Source organism: Astyanax mexicanus, chromosome 24, assembly GCF_023375975.1.
Source record: "Astyanax mexicanus isolate ESR-SI-001 chromosome 24, AstMex3_surface, whole genome shotgun sequence".
Taxonomy (NCBI): Eukaryota; Metazoa; Chordata; class Actinopteri; order Characiformes; family Acestrorhamphidae; genus Astyanax; species Astyanax mexicanus.
Window position 1 is genome coordinate 31827446 of NC_064431.1, and position 24023 is coordinate 31851468.

The following is a 24023-nucleotide window of genomic DNA, read 5'->3' on the forward strand; positions in this document are numbered from 1 at the left end:
ACCAGGAGCAGCATAAAGTTATCCAAAAGCAATGTGTAAGACTGGTGGAGGAGAACATGCCAAGACAGAAGAAAATCAGGGTCATGCCACCAAATGCTGATTTCTGAACTCAACAACAGTAAAACAGTATTGTTGTTGCTCAATGAATATCAACATGTTTTCTTTGCATTATTTAAGGTTTAAAAGCAATATTTTTATTTGTATTTTGGAACAAATGTTTTCAGTAGTTTATAGAACAAAACAACAATATTCATAATTTTACTTGAACATGAAACTGATCATTTTAAGGGGTCTTTTTACTTTTCTGGAGTTACGTATTGTGATTATGTATATTTTTTCCCCACCTCTAAAGTAAACAGCTTGTTGTACAAACTTTTTTATTTTTAAAATCCTATATAAAATAGTTTTTTTCTGAGCTCTCGGGAGTGGCTGGCCTTTGCAGTAGCGTGAGAGTGTGCGAGAGTTCAGAATTCCTGTTTAAAAGCCAAACACAGCTGGAGGGGAAGATGCCTCAGCTAGTCCTTCAGGGGATGACCCAGAGTTGTCATCGGCAGCAGGGGTGTATTTACAGATCAACAAAAAATATTTTCATTTTCTGTGTAAAAAATGCGTCTGCACCAGGAGCGTATTGACAGATAAACAAAAAAAAAATTCTGAAAATATTTTTATTTTCCGTGTGAAGAACGTGCATTATGCAATCAAGCAAGCAGCAGCAAGAGAATGAGAGCTAGAACATTTCTGGAACATTCTTTCGTCATGTAACACATCTTAAAAGTGATGTTTTGAAGCAGCGTTCTTGCAGGAGTTAAAGTGCAAAGGTTGAAGTAACAAATGATTTTTCTTCAGTGCAAAAAACATCAGCAGGGTGGAAAATCACCTGTAACTTGGTAAACATTTCATTTTCTAACCCTTTCTTTATAATTGGTAAAATCTTGTAAGTTAAACTAGACTACCTTGAACAGGTAACGATAAACAAAGATAATATTTAGTTGATTTGGTCTGTTGCAGACTTTTGCAGATGATTTATCCATATTTCGCCCACATATATGTGACTATATGACTACTGTTAAGGTTAGACAAGCTTTGAAGACACTGGTATACCTGTTAACTAATAACAATACCAATCAACGACCCTATTAGAGACTAGCTTCAACTCAGTGTATATCACTGAGTGTTACTAATATTAACACTAATGAGTTTTTGTTTTTTTTATTCTAACACAATATTGTCCATTGTGTTTATGTAGTATAAATGTGTGATGTTTAAAAACGTTTCTATTCCAGCTTCAATTTCTAAACCTTCCTAATAATTAAAATGGGAAATTCATTGCACTCTGAAACTGCATCATGTACACTACAACAGTATATCAATGGCATAATTTAATTTTAAAACCACAGTTATAGAATTTATTATCCTTCAATGTGCAAACTGCTTTAAGCATTTAGCCGCAGCATAGACAGTGTTTGTTCATAGCTATGATAATTTCTGGGTAATTAATCAGATTAAACTGCACCTGAACAGCCGTTTAGCTGTTAGTCAGATTATTATTTTTATTTTTTTTTACCAGCAATCTATAAAGCTTGACCAACCTCAACAGAATCAGAAAGAACATGTTTGTTGAAGAGGTATGAACAATACAATTCAGGATGTAGCACAAATTGTATTAAAGCTCATACTCTGGTGCATCTGCACTCTGAATATAGAGCATAAGTTTAATTTATTTATGATGTTTCTCTTCCAAACATGTCTCTGGGTTTCTAAGTGCAGACCTAGAGCACAAAGGGGGCAGTTTGAGCTCCTAAACATTTACAGGTGTGTTTGTGACCTCAGTGCCAGGTGATCCTTTCCTGCAGGTGACTTCAATGTTGGGGAGGTGGGGCAGGTTAAGGTCTAAAGTGGTTTCCAATGCAGCATAGCAGTTATGCAGAGAGTCCTGAAACGATACGATGTAAGCACTGATTATGATCCATTCATTTGATCTGCATGCTCATTCTGACAAACTGTAGTACATTACATGAAGTGTAGGGGGCGCTCTATATTACTGTATAATGCTCTATGATGTTTATATGAGCCACACTGCCATTCTGACAGACTGTAATACACTACATGAAGTGTAGGGGGCGCTCTATAGTCCTGTATAATGCACTAAAATGTATATATGATCCACACGCTCACACTGACAGAGTGTAATACACTACATAAAGTGTAGGGGGCGCTCTATAGTCCTGTATAATGCACTAAAATGTTTATATGATCCACACGCTCACACTGACTGTAATACACTACACAAACTGTAGGGGGTGCTTTATAATGTTCATATGATCCACACACTCATTCTGACAGAAAATTAAGTGGCATATTAAGCAATATAGACATGAGCAAATATTTACAGGCCCTCAGATACATTACTGAGTTGTTATTGAATGTCTCACCAGGTCCACTTCCAGGATATTAGCCATTAGCTTCAAAAGTGTATTCCAGGATAGAGCTCCATCCAGCAGATTGAGACGGAGAATAGCAGCAGCCACACAGCTACAGGCAATAATGGAAGGCAGGTACGTCGAAAATGTGAACTCTGAAACAAAAACATTTAGAAAATTCTGAAAAACTGCAGTTTGTAACTGTGCTACACAAAGGTGTAGCTACAAGTGATAGGGGTTTCTAATAAAATGGCCACTCTTGACACGCAAGAAAAGGAGCTGGGCGTAGTGAAATCCGACCCTGAGAAAAGGGGGGATTCTGCCTAAAATGGCCCGGTCTCGTTACGCAACTAAGAATGTTTAGTGTTTAGACTCTCCAGCACCGGGTGACCCACGGTTCAGCCCTCAGGTGTGGGAGGGTCACTGACACAGCACATTATCACTATTATCAGTACAAACCACAGAATGGTATCACCTGCAGACAGGTGTTTGTTAGACAGGCGTGTCCCTATCGGTTCATTCGCATGCTGGAAGTGGAAATCCCAAGGATTTAGGATATACGATCCCGTGGTATATGATCTATATCGCTGTCGTCTAGGCTAAAGCCACCTCCGGATAATGGGTGGTTCCGAGAATTGTTGAATAAGAAAAGAATGGATAAGTGGGCTTTCACATTATTCTCAAGGTTAACTACATGATTCATGGGGTTACAGCTATTGTTTTGTTAAAAAGCTAAGCTAGCTTTTTTATTTCAAATGTGCTCAATCAACTGAGACATGCTCAGTGTTTCAATACGAGGCTAGCTATATAGTTTCAATGCAGCTAGCTAACAAGTAAGTTATGAGGCCAACATAGCTAACATGTAACAGAAGCTCAGACCCCAAAATTAGTATTAGTATAAGGTAATGTAGTACCAAACAATGGAAGCTTATAGCCCTGACAGTTAGCTTGTAGCCTTGTAGTTTATTTGGCTAAGAATAAATTGAGTTAGCACTAAATCTATGTACTTGTTGCTAACAAGTAATAAAAGTTTTTTTTCGCCATATATTAGCACGACATCTACAAGGCTAATGTAGCTAACAAGTTATAAATGCCTTTACTCTAACAAATAGACCTTTTTCTCACAAGCTTAAAGAGCAGCATTACGCAGGTTCTAGTCATGTTGTAATCAATGGCTAAGGCTACTGCCCGTTCCTAAATACACCAATAATTCAGTTAAACACCATTACAAGAGTTTATACTCTATCAGGATTAAACTGTTCAACTCCAACTGAAAATGTCTGCTTATTACGTGTTATTTTAACCATCAAATCAATAAACCAGAGATAAATTAAACATCAGTAACAATTAATATAGCATTTATTTAGTTTATTAACAGTAAGGACTGTTAGCAGCGTGCGTTGGTGAGTAGATTAATGAGCTCATAGAGTGTATAGGTGTGTTAAGGTACCTGTTGCAGAGAGTGCAATGTACGAGTGGACGTGTCTGCGCAGAGCTGGCAGGTTGTGAGGAATTATGGGTAGTCCGTGCAATAGAGGTTCTAGGAAATCAGAAGGCACCACTAGGGCCAGGTTCCAGTTCAGACGGGACACCACCAAAATCTCCCACTGCTACACACACACACACACACACACACACACACAAAGTCACTACTTACTTACACTGATTCACTCATACCAGAACTACACACACTAACACCTTATATACCACCACTATGTTAATCAGTGCTAATCACTGCAGTGCTGAGAATAAAGGACCCACCACCCAAATAACAATAATAAGTGCTCTGCGGTGGTTTTCTATCCTGTGGGTCCTGAGTATTGAAGAACAGGGTAAAAGTAGGACAATAATAAAGTATGCAGAGAAACAGACACAGGATTGTGCTTCTACAAGGTAAATAGAGCTGATATAATAGAAAGATTTGTGTAGAAACAAGAAGGGCCAGTTAGTGTATAAATTGTGAATATACCAATATAACAATTTGGTATATTGTATTACAACTAATGTGGTTGTCCATTTTAATCTCACAAATTCTGACTTGAGTTGTAGGGAAATATGATAACAAATACAAACTTTTGTTGAAAATCCCATTTCCGTTTCCCCCCCATCATTCTGAAATATAGAGCTTTTAGCCAATTCTCCCAACAGGATTACTAATAACGCTAGTGACAAAGGGAGAGAGCTGCCAAGGCAAAGAATTTTTTTTTTTTTTTTTACACCATTAAAAAGCTCAAACTAGCTCCAAACTTTATTGGTGGAATTCTGAGGACCCTGACATTTAAAACGAGGCACTAAGAGCTAGAAAAATTCTTAGGTTTTTTTGGACAGGTAGTGTATACATTGCTAAGCATCAGGAAGCTCAGACTGCTGTTTAGTTAAGTGTGCTTATCTGTGCTGAAATAATGGATGTTATCTTCAGGTCACTGGGTTACCAGCAGCTGCGACAGGGAGACAGAGTTGTCGGTGTAGATACACAGTTTGGTGGCACTCAGCGGAACGGCTTCTCTGAGTTTGGAGGCCAGGAACATGCAGACGGTCCCGAGCAGCTGCAGGCCGTGTGTGTCCACGGGGTGGAGGGACATGTACCTGTCCAGATAGCGAACGGCCAATGGAAACACTTCCTCCTCGCAGCGCTGCTCCTCACACACCTGGCGAACAAAAAGACAAGACAGAAGACGAGACAGACATGACTCAGTGTGACTCAGTGTGAAGCTAGCTGCTAGCCATAACAGGATGAAAGTGACACACACTCTCACTTCCCGAAAAATGTTATCAGCTGTGTGTTAAAATACACCACCTTTACTACAGAAGTCTGTATTTACTTTAGTGAGGAAAAAAGATGAGTAACTTAAAAAAGATAAGCTGTCTAGCTGTGTTGTAGTTTTGTTTTATAGAATGACAGAGATTATGTTTTCTGATAGATAACACTGTTGAACATCTTGATATTGATGTGAACAGTAGAAGTGTGCTGTCGCAATAATATCGCAAAGTTTTTAAACAATTAAAAAAAATCCCTATTGTAATAACGATATTCTTAAAACCAAAAGTCAATTTTGTATTTATTTTGTTAGTTACTGTATTCTCTTATTTTATTTTAATTAACAAGCACTGTCCCCGTTAAACAAATATACAAATAAATTGAATCAATTAAACTAAATAAAATCATACAGAACTCCCATTTGGCAAAAGGACATCAAATGAACGTTTATTCAGTGCTTATCTCTGACATCGGAACTAATTTATTGGTGCACATCGATTTTTACATTGATTCAACGTCATGGTTTTATATGTATAGTTTGTATTATAATGTTATTATTTGTGATTGTACTTCACAGTTTTAATATTAATTGATGATGCCTATTGGGCAATGTTAAATAAAGGTTGTTTAGAGGTTTTATTTTTTTTTTATGCTAAATTAGTTTTAACGTGAAATGTTCAATAATAGTTCCTTTTAATGAGAAATTGAGGAACTAATAAGTAGCCAGTCTATTAAGCCCAATAAACATTGAACCATCAAAAAACCCCAAAAACGTTTAATCAATGATATTTGCTATCAGGGCTATAATCTTGATTTTTGTAGTGAAGAGGTAGGGACTAATAAGAGTCTATTAAGAAGAATAAACCTTGTTAAAATTAGTTTTAACATGAAGTGTTCAATATTAGTATATTTTAGTGAGGAATTGAGAAACTAATAAGAATCTATTAAGCCCAATAAACCTTGAAACATAACGTTACAATCAATAATAAACGTTTAATCAATGTTATTTGCTATCAGGGCTATAATCTGGATAGTTGTAGTGAAGAATTAATGGACTAATTAAGTTAGAGTAAATTAAGCACAATAAACCTTGTTAAAATTAGTTTTAACATAAAATGTTTAATATTAGTAAACAAATACGTTACTGTTAAACTAGGTTAACTAACAAGGATAATTTTCTTATTTCCTGAAGTTCTGCTCTTTATAAGAACCTAGAAATTAACAGTTGGCCAGATTATTAATCTAGTAATCTGATTTTATATATTTAACAGTTACCTGCAGCATCCACACCGCTAATATTCTCCGCATGCTGGGCCGTACGCTGGTCTGTACGGTCCCGAAATAAGACCCTGAGGGAGGGTCGGCTTTCTCCGAGACCTGCATGTTCCTCCAGGCCCGGTTATCCCGGGTCAGAACCGGGTCGGAATAGGCCCGAACCGGCCCGCAGGGTGTGGGAGGTTCCGAGCTGCTCAAAAACTCGTTATTTTCGTAACAGGTTAACTCCATTATTGGTGTAAAAACGGGTTTTACCACAAAAAATGAACCTAAGCTAGGCTAGCGTTAGCTTAGCTAGTTAGAAAGCCGGCTAGTTAGTTAGTTAGTGAGGCGGGAATTTCGCGCCTCTCGCGCTTTGGTCAGTTTTTGAGGTAAAAGTGAATTTCGTTAGCCTGTTAGCTAACGCTAGCTTAGCTTAGTTTTCAGCTCAAAATTGACGCTTAAATCGTTTTTGCTACACGGCAGTTCATTCATTGTTTGTCTAAAAACTACTAAACCCTAATTTAAAGTACAAAATCACAAGAAGTCGTTAGTTTGCTGCTTGTTTTCGTCGAAAAATCGGAAAATAAGAAAATGAATTAGCCTAGCCAGAGCCGCCCTCACAGAGTGACAGTGCACTGACAGGTCCTATCCTCAACCTACTGTCTTCAGTCGCAAGATATATTGGGCTTAAATACTCTTTTTTTTTAGTCCCATAATTCCTCAATAAAAACTATAAGATTATAGCCTGATATCAAAAACATTAATTAAACAATACTTTGGGCTTTAATTGACTCTTATTAGTCCCTAAATTCCTCACTAAAACTTTAAGATTATAGCCTGATATCAAAAACATTGATTAAGCAATAATTTGGGCTTTAATTGACTTTTATTAGTCCCTAAATTCCTCACTAAAACTTTACTATTATAGCCCTTATAGCAAAAACATTGATTAAACAATAATTTGGGCTTTAATAGACTCTTATCAGTCCCGTAACTCCTTACTAAAACTATAAGATTATAGCCCTGATAGCAAAGGACACTGAATAAATGTTCTTTTTTGTAATAGTCCCTTAATTCCTCACTAAAACTATAAGAGATTATAGCATTGATAGCAAAAACATTGATTAAGCAATAATTTGGGCTTTAATTTTACTCTTATTTGTCCCTAAATTCCTCACTACAACTATAAGAATATAGCCTAGATAGCGAAGGACATTGAATAAATGTTAATCTTTGTATTAGACCCTTATTTCCTCACTTAAACTATACGATTATAGCCCTGATAGCAAAGAAAATTTAATAAACATTCATTTTGTATTAGTTCCATAATTATTTACTAAAACTATAATATTATAGCCCTAACAGTAAAAAAAAAAAACATTGATTAAACAATAATTTGAGCTAGAATAGAGTCTTATTAGTCCCTTAATTCTTGACTAAAACTAGATGTAGTATATCCATGATAGCAAAGAGTGTTGAATAAACATTATTTTTTTGGTTGCAGGGTTCATTGGGCTTAATAGACTCTTATTAGTCCCTTAATTCCTCACTAAAACTATAATATTATAGCCCTAACAGCAAAGAACATTGAATAAACATTATTTTGTGCTTTAATAGACTCTTATTAGTTCCTTAACTCCTCACTTAAACTACAAAATTTTAGACCTGATAGCAAAGAACCAGTGTTGTGACAGGTCACATTTAAAATGAAGTAGTTCAAAGTTCAATTCGTACTTATTTAAATAAACTAGTTCACATACATAGTGCATTTACCAAAAAAATAACTAATATAAAAGCCTGGAAAAAGTGGCTTAACCAACGACCATTATTGATTTCTCTGATTTCTTCATTAAAAATATTATCCAAAGTGCAGATGTGCAGGAGAACCATTTTTACTGTAGGATGGATTTTAGTTTACTTTGCACACCTCTGGAATTTACATAAGAAAGTAAACACAAAATCGAAAGTCAGGCAGGCCATGTGGCCGAAACTCAACGCCTCACACCTGTCAAGAAAACAGGTTACCAACAGTAAACAGTGCCAGTGAAAGCAGCAGCAGGTAAACAGCTTCTGCATACATTAATGAGAGACAGTCAGGTTTAAACTCAGTACACTTATTACACATGTTTTTGAGCCTTGAATGAGCCCAATGCACAAACAAATGACATGTTTAGCCCAGAAAACAAAAATTGTTTGGTAGGCATATTGGGTATATATTGATGAGTCCCACAGGGTTCTATTATAGGGTCTATGTAACAATAATGAAGTTATAATAGTGATGAACTAAAGTTTTGGCCCATGTACATTGTTTAAAGAATAAAAGAGTACCTAAGCTGGCCCTGCTCTGACCTGACATTGCCTTTCCAGACCAGTGCTTATTTCCATGTTATTCACATATTTGCATGCGTTATCTTTGCGAGCTCCAACTCGCTTGCAGTTGGAAACCTGCTTAAGGCAACGTCTCTTGTCGGGAAGCAAAAAGGAAAGCATTTCTACAACGCAAATAACTCTCATTAGTTGTGTGACCTTTGGTTCTTAATAGAAGGAAAAACCCTAAAGTTTAAAGGCTATTACTGTTGACGTATACCACCGGTCAAAAGGTTTAAATACTCCCACTTCAGGGGGTTTAAGCTCTTAAAGGCCAGTGAATAATCTTAAATGATAAAAAAATCTTAAAATGTTAAACTTAAATGCTGCTACAATGCACAATTCCAGGGCACAATTAATTATTGAAAAAATATTCCAAAATATTTAAATAAAAATTAAAGGTAAACCTTATACTGTTTACAGTTTTAACTAAATACAAGTCATTCCACGCTGCTGTAATAAATAAAAGCATTTGGGCTTTATTCAACATCAAAGTCCTCCAGTACTAAAGTTACTGCTTAATTAGTTATTAGTTTTATTAATTTTGTTTAAAGGGGGAATTCACCCCAAGTATTTATGAGATCCGTTAGGTCGTTATTCTGCATCTGAAACCTTTACCTCACTGCTGACGTACATTTTCACTTTTTTATAGCCATTTTTTTCTTAATGTAATAGATATGCATCAGGATTTATTAGCACATATGAAATTGGGCATCAGATTTGGGCCACTCACTTTAGTGTGAATGTAGCCTTTAAGAATAATACTGTTTTCACCCAAAGCTGTAAAACACTGCTGAAATCATAGTTTATTACAGAATGAGATTGGAGAATTGGAGAATTTCAAATATATGCAAAACAACACAATGCCAAAGGCCTGCAAGCTGTTTCCTTCCATTCACTGTTTGTAATCTTAGCACTATTTCTGTTCAAAAATTCGTAAAAGTGTGAACAGAACAAACCAGTCCATTTTAAACCCATTTCTTTTTATTCTCAGTCTATGGCCATCACTGGCGTAGCATCCTCCGCATCCCTGCCCTCTGCGTTCTGAAGCTCTCGCCTGATTTCCAGTGATATCTGTGAGTGGTTCTGAATCTTCAGCAGCTCCAGCAGTGCCCCTTTCTGTTCAGAGGAAAGATCAGCCTTGTAGCGCTGCACCAGCGTTAGCAGACTCTGGTGCCACAGAACAGGCAGAGTCCGTTTCTCTGAGCGGAACGACAGGAAATGGGCCACCAGAGCGTCCAGCACGCGGAAGGGCAGCGCGTATTTCTTATCCATTAGCAGACGCAGGAAGATGCTGTTGGCACCGTTGTATTCCATCTCAGCCAGTTTCAACATGGCAGCGCTGTGGAGAAAGAGAGAGAGAGAGAGGATGACAGGAGGCTTAGATTATGTGGGAAAACTATTGAGCAGCTTTGAATAAAGTTAATCAAGCAAAAATTAATGTGATCTCGGTCTTAAACATACTTGACAGCTACTATGAAACTTAACAAAACGTTTACCAATAGTGAATTTAATTTTACTCAAACTATTACAATTAAGGAATATTATTTTGAACTTCAAATCCTCATTTCTCCTATTTTAGACATTAAAGGAGCATTAAGGATTATATTTTCTGCACTAACTCATAACCTGATCCAGAGCGCTGATAAATTCTCTGCTGAACAGGTAATCACTGAGCGTCAGTAAAGGTGCTTACCACAGCTGGGTAATTTACCACCATCATTAGCATAGTAGACACAAGCATTTTAGACACTGAAACATATATATTTACGGATTAGCTACAGAGTAAGACTTGTTGTTTCATGCCACTGTGTTAATCTGGCAACCCACGTAAGCTTTGCATCTGTGGAGGAGTGGGTGGTGCAGAAAAATCTCCTCAGTGTTGGAAATTGGACTCCTGTAAATATTTCCTTTAATTTTTAAAACATTTATAACAATATACAAATGTCCAATTTGTGGGTGTGAAAGCACAGTTAGATAGACTGTGTGTGTGTATAATGTGTGTGTGTTACCTAGAGTGCAGTACGGGGATGGAGCACTTGGTGATGATGCTGCCGATTATAATGGCCTCTCTCAGAGTGCAGGTACCCGACTCACACAGCGGGATGAGGATTCCTGCAGGGGGAAGCAGAAAGATATTTATAACTTATACTTATACTATTTAAGTATTATTATTATTATAAGTAATGATAAGAAGATGACAAAGATGATGATTTGCCCAGTATCTACTATGAATCACATATTAATCTTTTTTCTCTACTAATTGCTTAGTATCCACTTTTACTTTTTATGAATTGTTAAATGTCTATCATGATGATAATAAAAACCTGAAATGTGCAGACCCTCCTAAAAGCTATTAAAAGTTCAATTCAGTCCCAGCACCCATTGTATGTAACTAGGTAAACAGCATTAAACACCACATGACACTATTGTCAGGTTACAGACAGTAACAGAACACTAATTGCCTGGATCAGAATGTTTAGAGTGGGAATAGAACAAAAACCATGGTGTTGAGGGGTGGGGTTGGGTGGGCTTTCTGAGAAATCTGCTGAACACAAGAGTGACATCTGCTCTTTTTCCAACCTTGAGAAGCAGGGAAACAAAAGTGAAAGAACTCTATTGCCACCTAATGGTCCTAAACAGCCACAGCCTGCTTTAAGCATGTCTGAATCAAGAGTATTACAGATACACTACATTACCAAAAACATAAAGACGTAAGTGACAACCCATTTTTAATCCGTAGGGTTTAACAGAATATTGGCCCACCCTTTTCAGGTATAACAGAGTCAACTCTTCTGGAAAGGCTTTCCACAAGGTTTATGAGTGTGTTTATGGGATTCATTTTTACCATTCTTACAGAATTGCATTTGTGAGGTCTGACATTAATGATTGGCAAGAAGCCCTGGCTCACACTCTCCACTTCAATTCTTTCCAAAGGTTTTTTATCAGGTTGTGGACAGGACTCTGTGCAGGCCAGTGAGGTTATTCCACACCAAACTTTCAAACTCTCATCCAAGGCTTTATATAGACCTTGCTTTGTGCGCTGAAATTGTCCAAAATCTCTTGGTATGCTGAAGCATTAAGACTTTCTTACACAAAAACTAAGTGGCCGAGCCCAACTCCTGAAAAACAACCTCACACCATAATCCTAATTATCGCCCTCCCCAACAAACTTTACACTTGGCACAATGCAGTCAAATAAGTAACTTTCTCCTGGCAATCAACAAAAACCCAGACTCATCCATCAGACTCTGTTGTGTATGTTTCATATTTTCATTAATTTCCTATAATCGAGAATGATACAGTTGTGGTCAAAAGTTTACATACACTTGTAAAAAAACATAATGTTATGGCTGTCTTGAGTTTTCAATAAGTTCTACAACTCTTATTTTTCTGTGATAGAGTGATCGGAACACATACATGTTTGTCACAAAAAACAGTCATAAAATTTGGTTCTTTCATAAATTTATTATGGGTCTGCTGAAAATGTCACCAAATCTGCTGGGTCAAAAATATACATACAGCAACAAAATTTGTCAATTTTGGTGATGTAGCGAGTTGTGTCAATCAAATTAGCTTCATGTCATGGCCTCTTCACTTCTTGTAAGTGATTCTGATTGACTACAGCTGTTGACTTCTCATGAGCCCATTTAAATAGGGCTCATTTGACCCAGTGATTAGACTCAGCTACAAAAGCTACAATGGGAAAGTCAAAGGAACTCAGTGTGGATCTGAAAAAGCGAATTATTGACTTGAACAAGTCAGGGAAGTCACTTGGAGCCATTTCAAAGCAGCTACAGGTCCCAAGAGCAACTGTGCAGACAATTATACGCAAGTATAAAGTGCATGGAACAGTTGTGTCACTGCCACGATCAGGAAGAAAACGCAAGCTATCACATGCTGCCGAGAGGAGATTGGTCAGGATGGTCAAGAGTCAACCAAGAATCACCAAGAAGCAGGTCTGCAAGGATTTGGAAGCTGATGGAACACAGGTGTCAGTCTCCACAGTCAAGCGTGTTTTACATCGCCATGGACTGAGAGGCTGCCGTGCAAGAAAGAAGCCCTTGCTCCAGAAAAGGCACCTTAAGACTCGGCTGAAGTTTGCTGCTGATCACATGGACAAAGATAAAACCTTCTGGAGGAAAGTTCTCTGGTCAGACGAAACAAAAATTGAGCTGTTTGGCCACAACACCCAGCAATATGTTTGGAGGAGAAAAGGTGAGGCCTTTAATCCCAGGAACACCATGCCTACTGTCAAGCATGGTGGTGGTAGTATTATGCTCTGGGGATGTTTTGCTGCCAGTGGAACTGGTTCTTTGCAGAAAGTAAATGGGATAATGAAGAAGGAGGATTACCTCCAAATTCTGCAGGAAAACTTAAAACCATCAGCCCGAAGGTTGGGTCTTGGGCGCAGTTGGGTGTTCCAACAAGACAATGACCCAAAACACACATCAAAAGTGGTAAAGGAATGGCTAAACCAGGCTAGAATTAAGGTTTTAGAATGGCCTTCCCAAAGTCCTGACTTAAACCCCATTGAGAACATGTGGACAGTGCTAAAGAAACGGGTTCATGCAAGAAAACCATCACATTTAGCTGAACTGCACCAATTCTGTCAAGAAGAGTGGTCAAACATTCGACCTGAAGCTTGCCAGGAGCTTGTGGATGGCTACCAAAAGCGCCTAGTTGCCGTGAAAATGGCCAAGGGACATGTAACCAAATACTAATGTTGCTGTATGTATATTTTTGACCCAGCAGATTTGGTGACATTTTCAGCAGACCCATAATAAATTTATGAAAGAACCAAATTTTATGACTGTTTTTTGTGACAAACATGTATGTGTTCCGATCACTCTATCACAGAAAAATAAGAGTTGTAGAACTTATTGAAAACTCAAGACAGCCATAACATTATGTTTTTTTACAAGTGTATGTAAACTTTTGACCACAACTGTATATGTACGCCTATCAAAACTAATACAGAAGGGCTTATTTAACAGAACAGTATTGGCCAATTTTAAAAAATTGTCCTTTCACCTAGAAACTCTAAATGCTCCCAATGATATAATCCCCATGAGAAAACCAGGCTTATTTTTAGTTCTGGAAAGAACAAAAGAAGAGCTTTTGCCAGAAGAAGAATTTGAGCTGAAGGGGTTTCCAGGCACTCCGGAGTAATCCCTCACCTTTAAACCACGCCCCAGGCTTAAACAGGGCCTTCTTCAGGGAGCCGTACAGGTGAAAGTTCAGCCGCTTGTACTCTGCGATGTCGTCCCGGATCCGCGGCAGCAGCACTAGGTTGTAGAAGCGTTGGGCCATTCGCTCTTTTAGATTAGCGGAGAAGATCCTGCACCAGAACCAGCAGCAAAGACAAAGGAGGAATGCATACAAATAAAAGAGAAAAAAAAATGAGAGCACTTAAAATATTTAGTTTCTTTGATTTTACCAATTATAATCAAGAGGAAGATGGACGATCACAAGCCATCAAACCAAGCTGAACTGCTTGAATTTTTGCATATCTGCCTCTGCAGCATCCTGGGGTGCGTTATCTTGTTTCTCAGTGAGCATATATGTATATGAAATTGTGAACCAGGCTGCTTCTAAATTAACTCACCGTGTGGCCTGGTACATGGCGGCAGCCGTCCACTTCTCCGGATCTGTGAGGTAAAGCACCTGCTCCCAGTTTGAGAGCGCTGGGATGATTTTAAAGGCTTTGGGCAGCTTCCCACTGCGATACCTACAAAGAACCTGAAACAAAAGAACAAATATCGATCATAGATAAATCAGTGATCAAAATAAACTGAAATACAGCATGTTTTAGAGCTGCACAAAATATCATTTTATATACAAGCTCATTAAATCACACCATAGTACATGCAATTTTCCTAAAAGCTTTTCGCTGCTTGATACAAAGAAAAATCAAATTTTACGTGACTATATCCACTATATTAACAATTACATCTACCCAATACCATTTTTTGACTCCAATCACTGATACACATATTGTACTATTAATATTATGGCATTTTAGATTATTGACTTAATTCACTGACACTGAAATTTGGATAAAATTCCTGATACTCATTGCAACAAATATTGTACAACAAAATTTCACAATGTCAGGTTTTTACCCCCATATCATGCAGACCTAGTATGTATTACAAGAGTAATAAACTTAATTAATTTATCCTGAAGCTCATAAAAAAAAATCTCTAGTAAAGTGGCCAGATAGAAGCAGCACAAGGTAGGTGTGTCTAATAAAGTGGAAAATAGGTGTTTCTGATTAAGTGGTCAATGAGAGAAAGCACAAAAAAGGGGTTGCCAATAAAGTGGCAAAAGAATGTAGGCACAAAACTGGGGTTTCTAATAAAATGGCCAATGAGTGGAGGCACAAAAGTAGGTGTTTCTAATAAATTGGCCAGTAGGTGGATGCAAAAGGTAGGTGTTGCTCAGTCTCACCTTACTGACTCCTCTGTACACTTCAATCACCCTGGGGTCCAGCTGTGGATTGGGCATCCCCGACACCTCCGACATCACAGTGCCCACCTCCGTCTGCTTCTCTGTTAACTTCTCCATGATTATATCGGCTAGAGTGCGCCTTTACAAAAAAAAAATAAATACATTAAAAATAATTTTTACTATAAACATTGATATTTCTCTTTAAAATGAAGTTTGTGAACATGTTCAAACAAATATATACCAGCAAAATACAGTCCTATATTTAAACAAATCCAAATACATAAAGTAAAAATAAGATCAATTCAAATCAAATAGTTTTGCATATGTACAGGACTTTTAGAGGATTGAAATTACGTTACTCTCCTTCCCAAAAATTACAGCAAGATAAAAAAATATATAAATATAAAAATGAAAGACACTAAACGTACAATACGACATGGACACAGAGAGACATACACGAGACAAGAGACACAAGACAATAGTGCAATAGTGATGGGGGGATTAAAAGGAAATGACAGCACTGTGTTGTAAACAGAACAGAACCTGTATAAACATCAGTGCAAATAAAAGTGCACTAAATACTTTCACTAAACATTATGTTATTTATCTTTCAAGTGAATATGTTTGGAAAAATATATATACCAGCACAGTGCCATGTTGAAAAAAAAGTTAAATACATTAAGTAAAAATAAGATAAACTAATAATATGTTTAATTAGAGAGAATGATTTTTGTTGTGCTTGTTGCAACAATATATTTGCATGGAAACAACCAAAAAGTATGATGTTTTTTCCAACATCCATAAGGATACGCGTGCCTATGCTTTATATTGTGTGGTGTGGCATAGGGATGGGACTAAATATTGATCAGAGATATAATTGCATCTTTTTTGTTTGCAACTACTTGAATTTCTTGTCTCTTAATGTGTTTGAGAGCATCAGTTGTAAAGTAGTGAAGAGGTAGAGTTACAGGTATACAGTGAATAACTCTATTTGAGTACTGTTCTAATCCAGATTATGAGAAGCAAGAAATACTCAACTAAGTAAAAAGAAAAAATACTTTATGACTAAGAAATTAAGTCAATCTAAAAAATTTCAAGAACTTTGAAAGTATCCTTTAGCGCAGCCGCACATCAAAGCGATATGATGAAACTAGTACTCAACAGGACTGCCCCAGGAAAGAAAGAGCAAGAGTACATTATTAATAAGAAGAGCCACACTGCCCTATAGTGGAGCAGCCACCTTGCACTGTTACCCTTGTTGTCCAGGTGTTCTTTACCTCACTGGTGGGTTTTTGTTCATGAACATCTGTATGGCTTTTTCATCATCCGGATCCACCTCCACCTCAGCAACCGCCCCCACCTCATGATCCTCTGTTCCCATGGCACCCAGCTCTGGCCATTCCTCATCAGAGTCTCCATCCTGAGTATGTGGACCTGCAAACAACACATACTGTTAATAATGATAACAGCAATCTATAATGATTTCAATAACATAAAATAATCAGATTTATAACTTTACAACTAGGGCCATATCATATCACAGGCAATAATATTGCCAACATTTTCAAATACAGTTAACGATATTATACCCTGAAATATTGTACCATATCACTCACCACTAATTATCACATTAGGGTACTACTTTTTTTTTTTGCTGTTTTTAGCAAAAGAAAAATTCACACTGTTCTCATTTTACATTATATATCTACTAGAATCACTTGAAGACGGCAAGAAATTAAAGTTATTTTCCAAGATGTGTAGAGCTGTCATCAAAGCAAGAGGAGATACTTTGAAGAATGTAAAATATATAAAACATATTCTGGTTTGTTTAACACTTTTGTGTTTTTCTGCACAGTTTGGAAGACTTTATTATTAAATTACATTGGGGAACATTTTTGAAATAATGAAAAGAAAAAAATAACACTGAATTTAAGGTGACCACAACAGAGCACTTAGCTTGTGTGGTGGGTGGTTACTCGCAGTAATAGCACTGATTAGCATGGTGGTGGTGTATGAGGTGTTAGTGTGTGCTGAGCTGGTACAGTAAGTTGATCAGATACAGTAGTGCTGCTGATGGTTTTAAACACCGTGTTTAATCTCTCACTATCCTCCACTCTATTACACACTCCTACCTACAGCTGATTAGGGCTGCAACGATTAGTCAATATCATTGACAATGACGATTTTTAAAAATTTGTCGGCTCCAAATTTTCGATGTCGACTAATCGTCAATTAGTAGCACTACACAAATTACTGGGGACAAACACAATGTTAGAAGGGTAACTGGGTCTCCAAAAGAGCCCAATCACAACAGATTTCACATTTCCTCACTAAAGATCAGCACCTTCCATATTCAAAAGACAATGTTCTGGATATGTAAAGGGCATTTAAATCCCATGTTTAGCTGTTTTCTATCGTTTTGAACCAATAGTGAAAGCTAGAAACAGAAGCTCTACCAACAGCAAGCAGAGGGGAAGGCAGAAATAATCATTGACTAATCGAATAATCTGAAAAATATTCAGAAGATTAGTTAAATATTAAAATAATCATTAGTTGCAGCCCTACAGCTGCTCCACCTTACAGATAATGTAAAATTAGAGACAAAATATCTGAATTTGTTGCTGCACAGTTTATTTTTTTGTTATTCTTAATCCAGCAGTGACACTGAGGTGTTTAAAAACTCAAGCAGCACTGCTGTCTCTGGTGGTGGTCTATCATGTGATAATATTAATGTATACACGTTTATTTAACTTGCCCAGAACAGTAGAAGGTTTCTTCTTGGCCTCTGGTGTGACTCCGAACTCAGTCTGCAGCTCTTCTTGCTGAATCCGAGCCTGCTCCAGAATCCTCCTGGAGAGCTTCTCGTCCACATAGTCCTCCTCCTCCTGTTTTCTGCCCCGGTTTTTGACCCGGCTGTTGGTTCTGATGGTGTCGGACTGAAGCAGCTGATCGGCCAGGGCTACAGAACCTCCGGCCCGGTCCGGTCCACCACCTTTATCCCTCTTTACCTTCGGCATGGCGACAGACTGCTCAGATATAAATGGAGTTTTAAGTTCTACCAAAACCCTCTGTCGCACACACGTGGGTTTCCCTCAACGCTAATGGAGGTGAGGTAACGCAGGGGGTGCTCTGCCGAAAACTGACAACGCCGAAAACTGCACCCGTAGGACCCTTCGGTGGCTGGTTAGATGTGCCTGATGTAAAAGCGATTTTTTTTTTTTACAAATCTTAATTCTTTTGGTAACATATAGGGTCTCATGCTGTATTAAAATGAAATTTACACAGCTTTATTAGCTAACCACATCAATCATTTTATTTACTACATAACGTGCATTTATAATTTTTTTCTTTTAAATAGTTAATACATAATGTATGTTTTTTTTTTTTTTTACTATATTAATATTATATAATTTTTTTCAGTTTTTGATCACTTTTATACCATTTAAGTCATAATTATATTTTGTACTATTTAAGGACAGGCTGAGATTTATTATTATTATTTTTTTTCAAATTAATAATTTTAATAATAATTTTAGTGTGCAATTTTAGTTTGTTGTATATATTAATGCGTGTATAAAATTGACATTAGACGACTTTAGAATGACATATACACAATTATATTACATAAATGATTTTATTTGCTACATAGCGTGCATTTAGATATTTTTCTCTTTTTAATAATGTATTTATTATTATTTCCATTTTTACAGACCAATTGTTAGTCGTTAACTATTTTTTTTATAATATACATGTTTTTTTTTCGAGGAAAGACTAAAAAGATCATATTCGCCAATACAAATATTAGATTAAAAACTAAACAGAATTATATGTTTTCTTGATCATGTATATTTACATTTACAAAAGTATCTTGTCTTTCCTTTTTGTTTTATGTTGTGTTAATGTTTGTCTTTATAAAATGTTAATAAACTTTTCCAAAAAAAGGTCATTCTAATCAGGCGGTGTGACCGGAAACCAGTGAGTGCAGATTGAGTTGGAATACAGATTAGTATGCAGCACCTCCTTTTAAATATCGACGTTTATTTAATTTCTCCAGGTAATAATAGTTTTAATGTGCGAAAACATTTTGTTGTATATATTGATGCATGTATATGAAATTTAAAATTGTAAAAGTTGACATTAGACGACTTTAGAAAGACTTTTATTTTGTCAGTATCCGGATGAAGTCTGGCTGGGTGTTTTGAAGCTGTTGTGGCCGCGCTGTGCAGAGATGGGAGTTACCTGGTAAGAAGAATAAATGAATAAAAGAGTTCAGTTTGGCGATTTTTACTGGTTTCCCGAGATATAAAGAGTATTAATATATTTGTAACTGACATGTGGAGATTTTCTGTAGATCAGGGTTTTTCTCTTTATGCTGCCTTTGTGATCTAAACCAAAAACTGCTGTTCATGAACCAATATTTGGTGGAATAACCCTGTTTTTAATCACAGTTTTCATGCATCTTGGCATCATGTTCTCCTCCACCAGTCTTACACACTGCTTTTGGATAACTTTTTGCCTTTACTCCTGGTGCGAAAATTCAAGCAAGTTCAGTTTGGTGGTTTGATGGTTTGTGATCATCCATCTTCCTCTTGATTATATTCCAGAGGTTTTCAATTTGCTAAAATCAAAGAAAATCATCATCATAAAGTGGTCTCTTATTTTTTACAGAACTGTGTATATTTTTGAAATTACTAAAATATATATATTACATTACATTACATTTGGCAGACGCTTTTGTCCAAAGCGACTTACAATAGTCAAGTACAATGTAAAATAAGTTTCAAGGTAAAACATCTTTGGATAGGGATAAAAGGAGGACACAGGGGAATAATAGGATAGAGGAGTGAAGGAGAGGAAGAAGGAAATGAGGTTAGAAGTAGTTAGTGTGTTAGAGGTGTTAAGAGAGTAAGTGCTCTTTGAAGAGCTCTGTCTTCAGGAGTTTATTAAAGATAGTGAGAGATTCTCCTGATCTGGTAGTGGAAGGTAGTTAGTTAGAGGTGTTAGGAGAGTAAGTGCTCTTTGAAGAGCTCTGTCTTCAGGAGTTTCTTAAAGATAGCGAGAGATTCTCCTGATCTGGTAGTGGAAGGTAGTTTGTTCCACCATTGGGGAACTCTGTATGAGAACAGTCTGGATTGCTTTGTGTGAGTTTTTGGCAAAGCGAGGCGACGTTCACTGGAGGAGCGCAGCGGCCGGGAGGTAGCGTAAGCCTTCAGGAGCGAGTGCAGGTAGGAAGGAGCCTGTTCTGTCACCGCCTTGTAGGCGATTGTAAGAGCTTTGAATTTGATGCGAGCATCAACTGGTAGCCAATGGAGCTCAATGAGCAGCGGGGTGACATGTGCCCGTTTTGGCTGGTTGAAGACCAGACGTGCTGCTGCGTTCTGGATCATCTGGAGATATATATCATCTGGATCATCTGGAGATATATATATATATATATATATATATATATATATATATATATATATATATATATATATATATATATATATATATATATATATATATATATACTCCCCTACTTAAATAAATACACCCCTACTTAAAATGCACTGAAATAAGTAAGTTTAACTAGTTCCCTAGTGTCCCTGATTATTTCTCAGCTTTTTAATTATGTAATAAGTAGTGTGCAATAGAGCAGGACTACTTTTTATACTTTGTACAGTAGCATACCTGTATTCCAGTGTGTGTGTGTGTATGCGCTGTAGTGTGTGTCAGGTGCCGGTGGCGGAGGGGAAGAGTGTGCAGCAGACGGTGGATCAGCTGCATAAGAAGCTGGAGCAGCTGGGAGGAGTGAAGCAGGGCAGCTTCTTTGTGGACTGTGAGACGTATCACACCACAGGGAACGCCAGCGGTAAATACACTGTATATAAAATACCACCATAAACATAAAAAGTACTAACCCTTTGTTGAATAGCCTACCTCCACTCTCCCATAGCTTTCTGAGATACATTAATTTTGTGCTTTTTGCCCAGCACTCTTCACAACGGCTGCTTTGGGGCATCCACTTACCGACTGGTAATTTGCTTTTAACACCGTTATCCAGCTCAAAGTAGCTCCACATCTCATTGCTAGAATCTGAAGAGCTCTAACGTTTAAAACAAGGCATTAAGAGCTTTAAAAATGCACAAGAATCTTGTTAAAAACCTAAGCCCGAAGCTTCCTGTGCACTTTTTAAATTTCTAAATGCCTCGTTTTAAATGTCAGGGCTCTCCGGAGTCTAACAATGAGGTGTGGAGCTACTTTGAGCTGGATAACGGTGTAAAACTTATTTATCTGCAGGGGCAATGGATGCCCTGAAGCGCACGTTATAAAGAGTGCTGGGAAAAAGCACAAAATTACTGGATCAAGGAAAGCTGCAGGAGAGCGGAGGTGGCCTATTCAACTAAGGTTAGTACTCTTTATCATGTTTTACTACACTAAAACTAAATGTTACCTCAATTTGACCAAGATTGAGGTTAAATCCCTTCAGTCTTCAGTGCCATGCGGCACTTTAGGGGCCGTAGGAAAAATACCGGGCAAAATGAGTAAGAAATAACTCTATTTAACTTTCACAAAATGTGACCTTGTGATACAAAATCAGTGGCAAAATATGTGTACATTTTTTCGTATTTTACCATTGATTTGACAACGAGGCCACATTTTGAGTAAAGTTAAAGGAGAAATCTGGTTTGAAATGGACTTGGGGTGAAGTGAAACATGATGTTCACATTTCACACTTAACATTTAAATAGAGTTATTCACTGCTCATTTTGTCCAGTATTTCCCTTTTCCCTTCTACTGCACTTAGTAAAATAAAAAAGTGAATTTCAGTAAAGATTGTTAAATGAAAAAGGAAAGACTAAGGCTTTAGCTTGTTGTTTTTCATCATTTGAAGAGCCCCTGCTTACAGGCAAATAATGATATATGTAACACATAATTATATATATAACGTGTGTGTGTGTGTATGTGTGTGTATGTGTGTGTATGTGTGTGTATGTGTGTGTGTGTGTGTGTTAGGTCAGCCCTCTAAGCTGCTGTATGTGATGCATAACTCGGAGACTCCGCTGAGCTGCCTGGCTCTGTACGAGGGGGGGCCGTACCTGACTGCAGATGCTAATTTCGACGTCCTGATGGTGAAGCTGAAGAGCCACTTCCAGAACGCTAAAGGTCACAAGGTCGAGAGCCGCGGTGCACGCTACCGATACTGTGACTTCCTGGTGAAGGTTGGCACGGTGACCATGAGCTCCAGCGCCAGGGGGATTTCTGTGGAGGTCAGACTTTAATTCCAGATCATCACTATGAATTTAGGGTGGGAATCAAGTTTTTTTTAGGGAGTTTCTATAGCCCTATCCGGATGGGATTTGTTTCTCAGGGGGATGTCCGTGAAAATTAATACACACTTCTGCATCCGGACTGCAATTGAAAAAACAGGAGGTCCAGTGAGTTTTTAGGCTTTCTTAGTCACGTGACATCGTGTTCAGTAGCTCCTCCATTTCGACTCACTGTTGTGTTTACGTGGATCTCCATGGAAACGCACACCCAAATGTAATTATGGTGCGCAGCAGTGGACAAATAGCTATTTAATTAAACGTGAGGAAACGAAACTCAGAGATGTGCGTCCGGACAGGTCTAAAATTACTGGAGGACCGCACAATTCAGAGAAACGGGAATAAAATCACAGTGGAAGATTACCCCAAAACCCCCTGAGAAACTAATCCCGTCCGGATAGGGCTTATGTTGCAATAAAAATATCCAAATTTTACATTATGTTTTACATTACTTAGATTTTTATTTGATTGCAGACTATGAACCCAAGATATTTCATATTTCATCTGCCTAACTTAATTAATTAATAAACATCCATTCCTGCATTTCAGGCAGAAAAAGTTGTGAACTGAAGATACTAAGCGTTAAATGTTTCAGGTTATTTTGTCCTGTTTTTTCTGTACAGATTCATTGTTTGTATTTTTTGTGATTGTGTTGTTCTGTACTGCAGGTGGAGTACTGTGCGTGTGTTGTTCCCGGAGACTGCTGGAACTTAATGAAGGAGTTTATGCAGAGCTTTCTGGGCTCGAACGCTCCAGAGATCCCGTCCGTCTTCACTAGTAAACCTGAGGGTCTGTTCGCTCCGGCCGACTGCATGGACACCATGAGCCAGTACCTGGAGCTGTTCAGCAAAGTCCGTAAACAGCAGGTTCTCCCCGGGAGCAGCGTCCGATAACCTGTACTCAACCACAGACTGAACCCGCACATCCAGCGTGGCGTACAGATGGCCTTCAGACACGTACAGCCTGTGTTTAAGCTTTAGTGTGGCTGTATGACCGAAATCCAGACTGGGAAAAGAAGCTACAGGTGGATAACCTCAAGACCATACCAGGAATTACACAGAAATTACATTTCTACATTTTTGTGTTTATTGACTTTACTTGTCTTTAGTTTGTGAATTTACTTTAATTGTCGTCAGTCTGTAGTATAAAATCATTTTTATTCAGCATACTGATTTATTTTTATTTTTAATTTTTGGGGGTAATAAATGTTTCCTAAATACTGCTAAAATAAAACAGTGTTTTTTTTGGTAGTATCGTCCTGTTATCCTTCATACTGCGTTGGCACGTTCCCACAGGCATGAAAAATCTGATTTGAGTCATTTCAGTCTGAAGCTGAATGAGAAAATGCTAAGATGAGCAAAAAAAGTTGTCATCTAAACAACAATTCCATGTTTAATTTTCATCATAGTTTTGGATGACTTTTTAAGAGTTTTAAAGTACAATTTAGAAAAATAAAAAACA

At 37.5% G+C, this 24023-nt stretch overlaps 3 protein-coding genes across 3 annotated transcripts; 1 reads left to right on the forward strand and 2 right to left on the reverse strand.

Moving 5' to 3' along the window:
• Positions 1–651: 651 nt before the first annotated feature.
• ccnd3 (cyclin D3) lies at positions 652–7172 on the reverse strand. The gene is made up of 5 exons (XM_022682512.2): positions 6454–7172; positions 4853–5068; positions 3871–4030; positions 2433–2575; positions 652–1933 (listed from the first exon to the last, which is right to left on the reverse strand). Exons 1-5 carry the CDS (start codon positions 6682–6684, stop codon positions 1799–1801), a joined length of 885 nt encoding a protein of 294 aa, XP_022538233.2. The 5' UTR covers positions 6685–7172; the 3' UTR covers positions 652–1798.
• Positions 7173–9583: 2411 nt separating this feature from the next.
• Positions 9584–18387, reverse strand: bysl (bystin-like). Its single transcript, XM_007256704.4, has 7 exons — positions 18011–18387; positions 16533–16689; positions 15256–15394; positions 14411–14544; positions 13983–14143; positions 10815–10917; positions 9584–10144 (listed from the first exon to the last, which is right to left on the reverse strand). The coding sequence occupies exons 1-7, from the start codon at positions 18270–18272 to the stop codon at positions 9793–9795; spliced, it is 1308 nt and encodes a 435-aa protein (XP_007256766.2). The 5' UTR covers positions 18273–18387; the 3' UTR covers positions 9584–9792.
• Positions 18388–19202: 815 nt separating this feature from the next.
• med20 (mediator complex subunit 20) lies at positions 19203–23812 on the forward strand. The gene is made up of 5 exons (XM_022682513.2): positions 19203–19309; positions 19427–19497; positions 20961–21106; positions 22252–22505; positions 23231–23812. Exons 2-5 carry the CDS (start codon positions 19484–19486, stop codon positions 23453–23455), a joined length of 639 nt encoding a protein of 212 aa, XP_022538234.2. The 5' UTR covers positions 19203–19309; positions 19427–19483; the 3' UTR covers positions 23456–23812.
• The last annotated feature ends 211 nt before the right edge of the window (positions 23813–24023 follow it).

Bases quoted from the DNA above. Each gene is read 5' to 3' on its own strand.
- bysl (XM_007256704.4), bottom strand. From the start codon at position 18,272: ATGCCGAAGGTAAAGAGGGATAAAGGTGGTGGACCGGACCGGGCCGGA. The intron at 14,144-14,410 runs GTGAGTTAATTT...GTTCTGGTGCAG, and splicing joins GCCATGTACCAGGCCACACG to GATCTTCTCCGCTAATCTAA. The intron at 10,145-10,814 runs GTAACACACACA...CTTTCTCCACAG, and splicing joins ATCCCCGTACTGCACTCTAG to CGCTGCCATGTTGAAACTGG.
- ccnd3 (XM_022682512.2), bottom strand. From the start codon at position 6,684: ATGGAGTTAACCTGTTACGAAAATAACGAGTTTTTGAGCAGCTCGGAA. The intron at 4,031-4,852 runs GTAACCCAGTGA...GTGTGTGTGTAG, and splicing joins TCTCCCTGTCGCAGCTGCTG to CAGTGGGAGATTTTGGTGGT. The intron at 1,934-2,432 runs GTGAGACATTCA...GTATCGTTTCAG, and splicing joins ATATCCTGGAAGTGGACCTG to GACTCTCTGCATAACTGCTA.
- med20 (XM_022682513.2), top strand. The intron at 21,107-22,251 runs GTAAATACACTG...TGTGTGTGTTAG, and splicing joins CACCACAGGGAACGCCAGCG to GTCAGCCCTCTAAGCTGCTG. The intron at 22,506-23,230 runs GTCAGACTTTAA...TCTGTACTGCAG, and splicing joins CCAGGGGGATTTCTGTGGAG to GTGGAGTACTGTGCGTGTGT.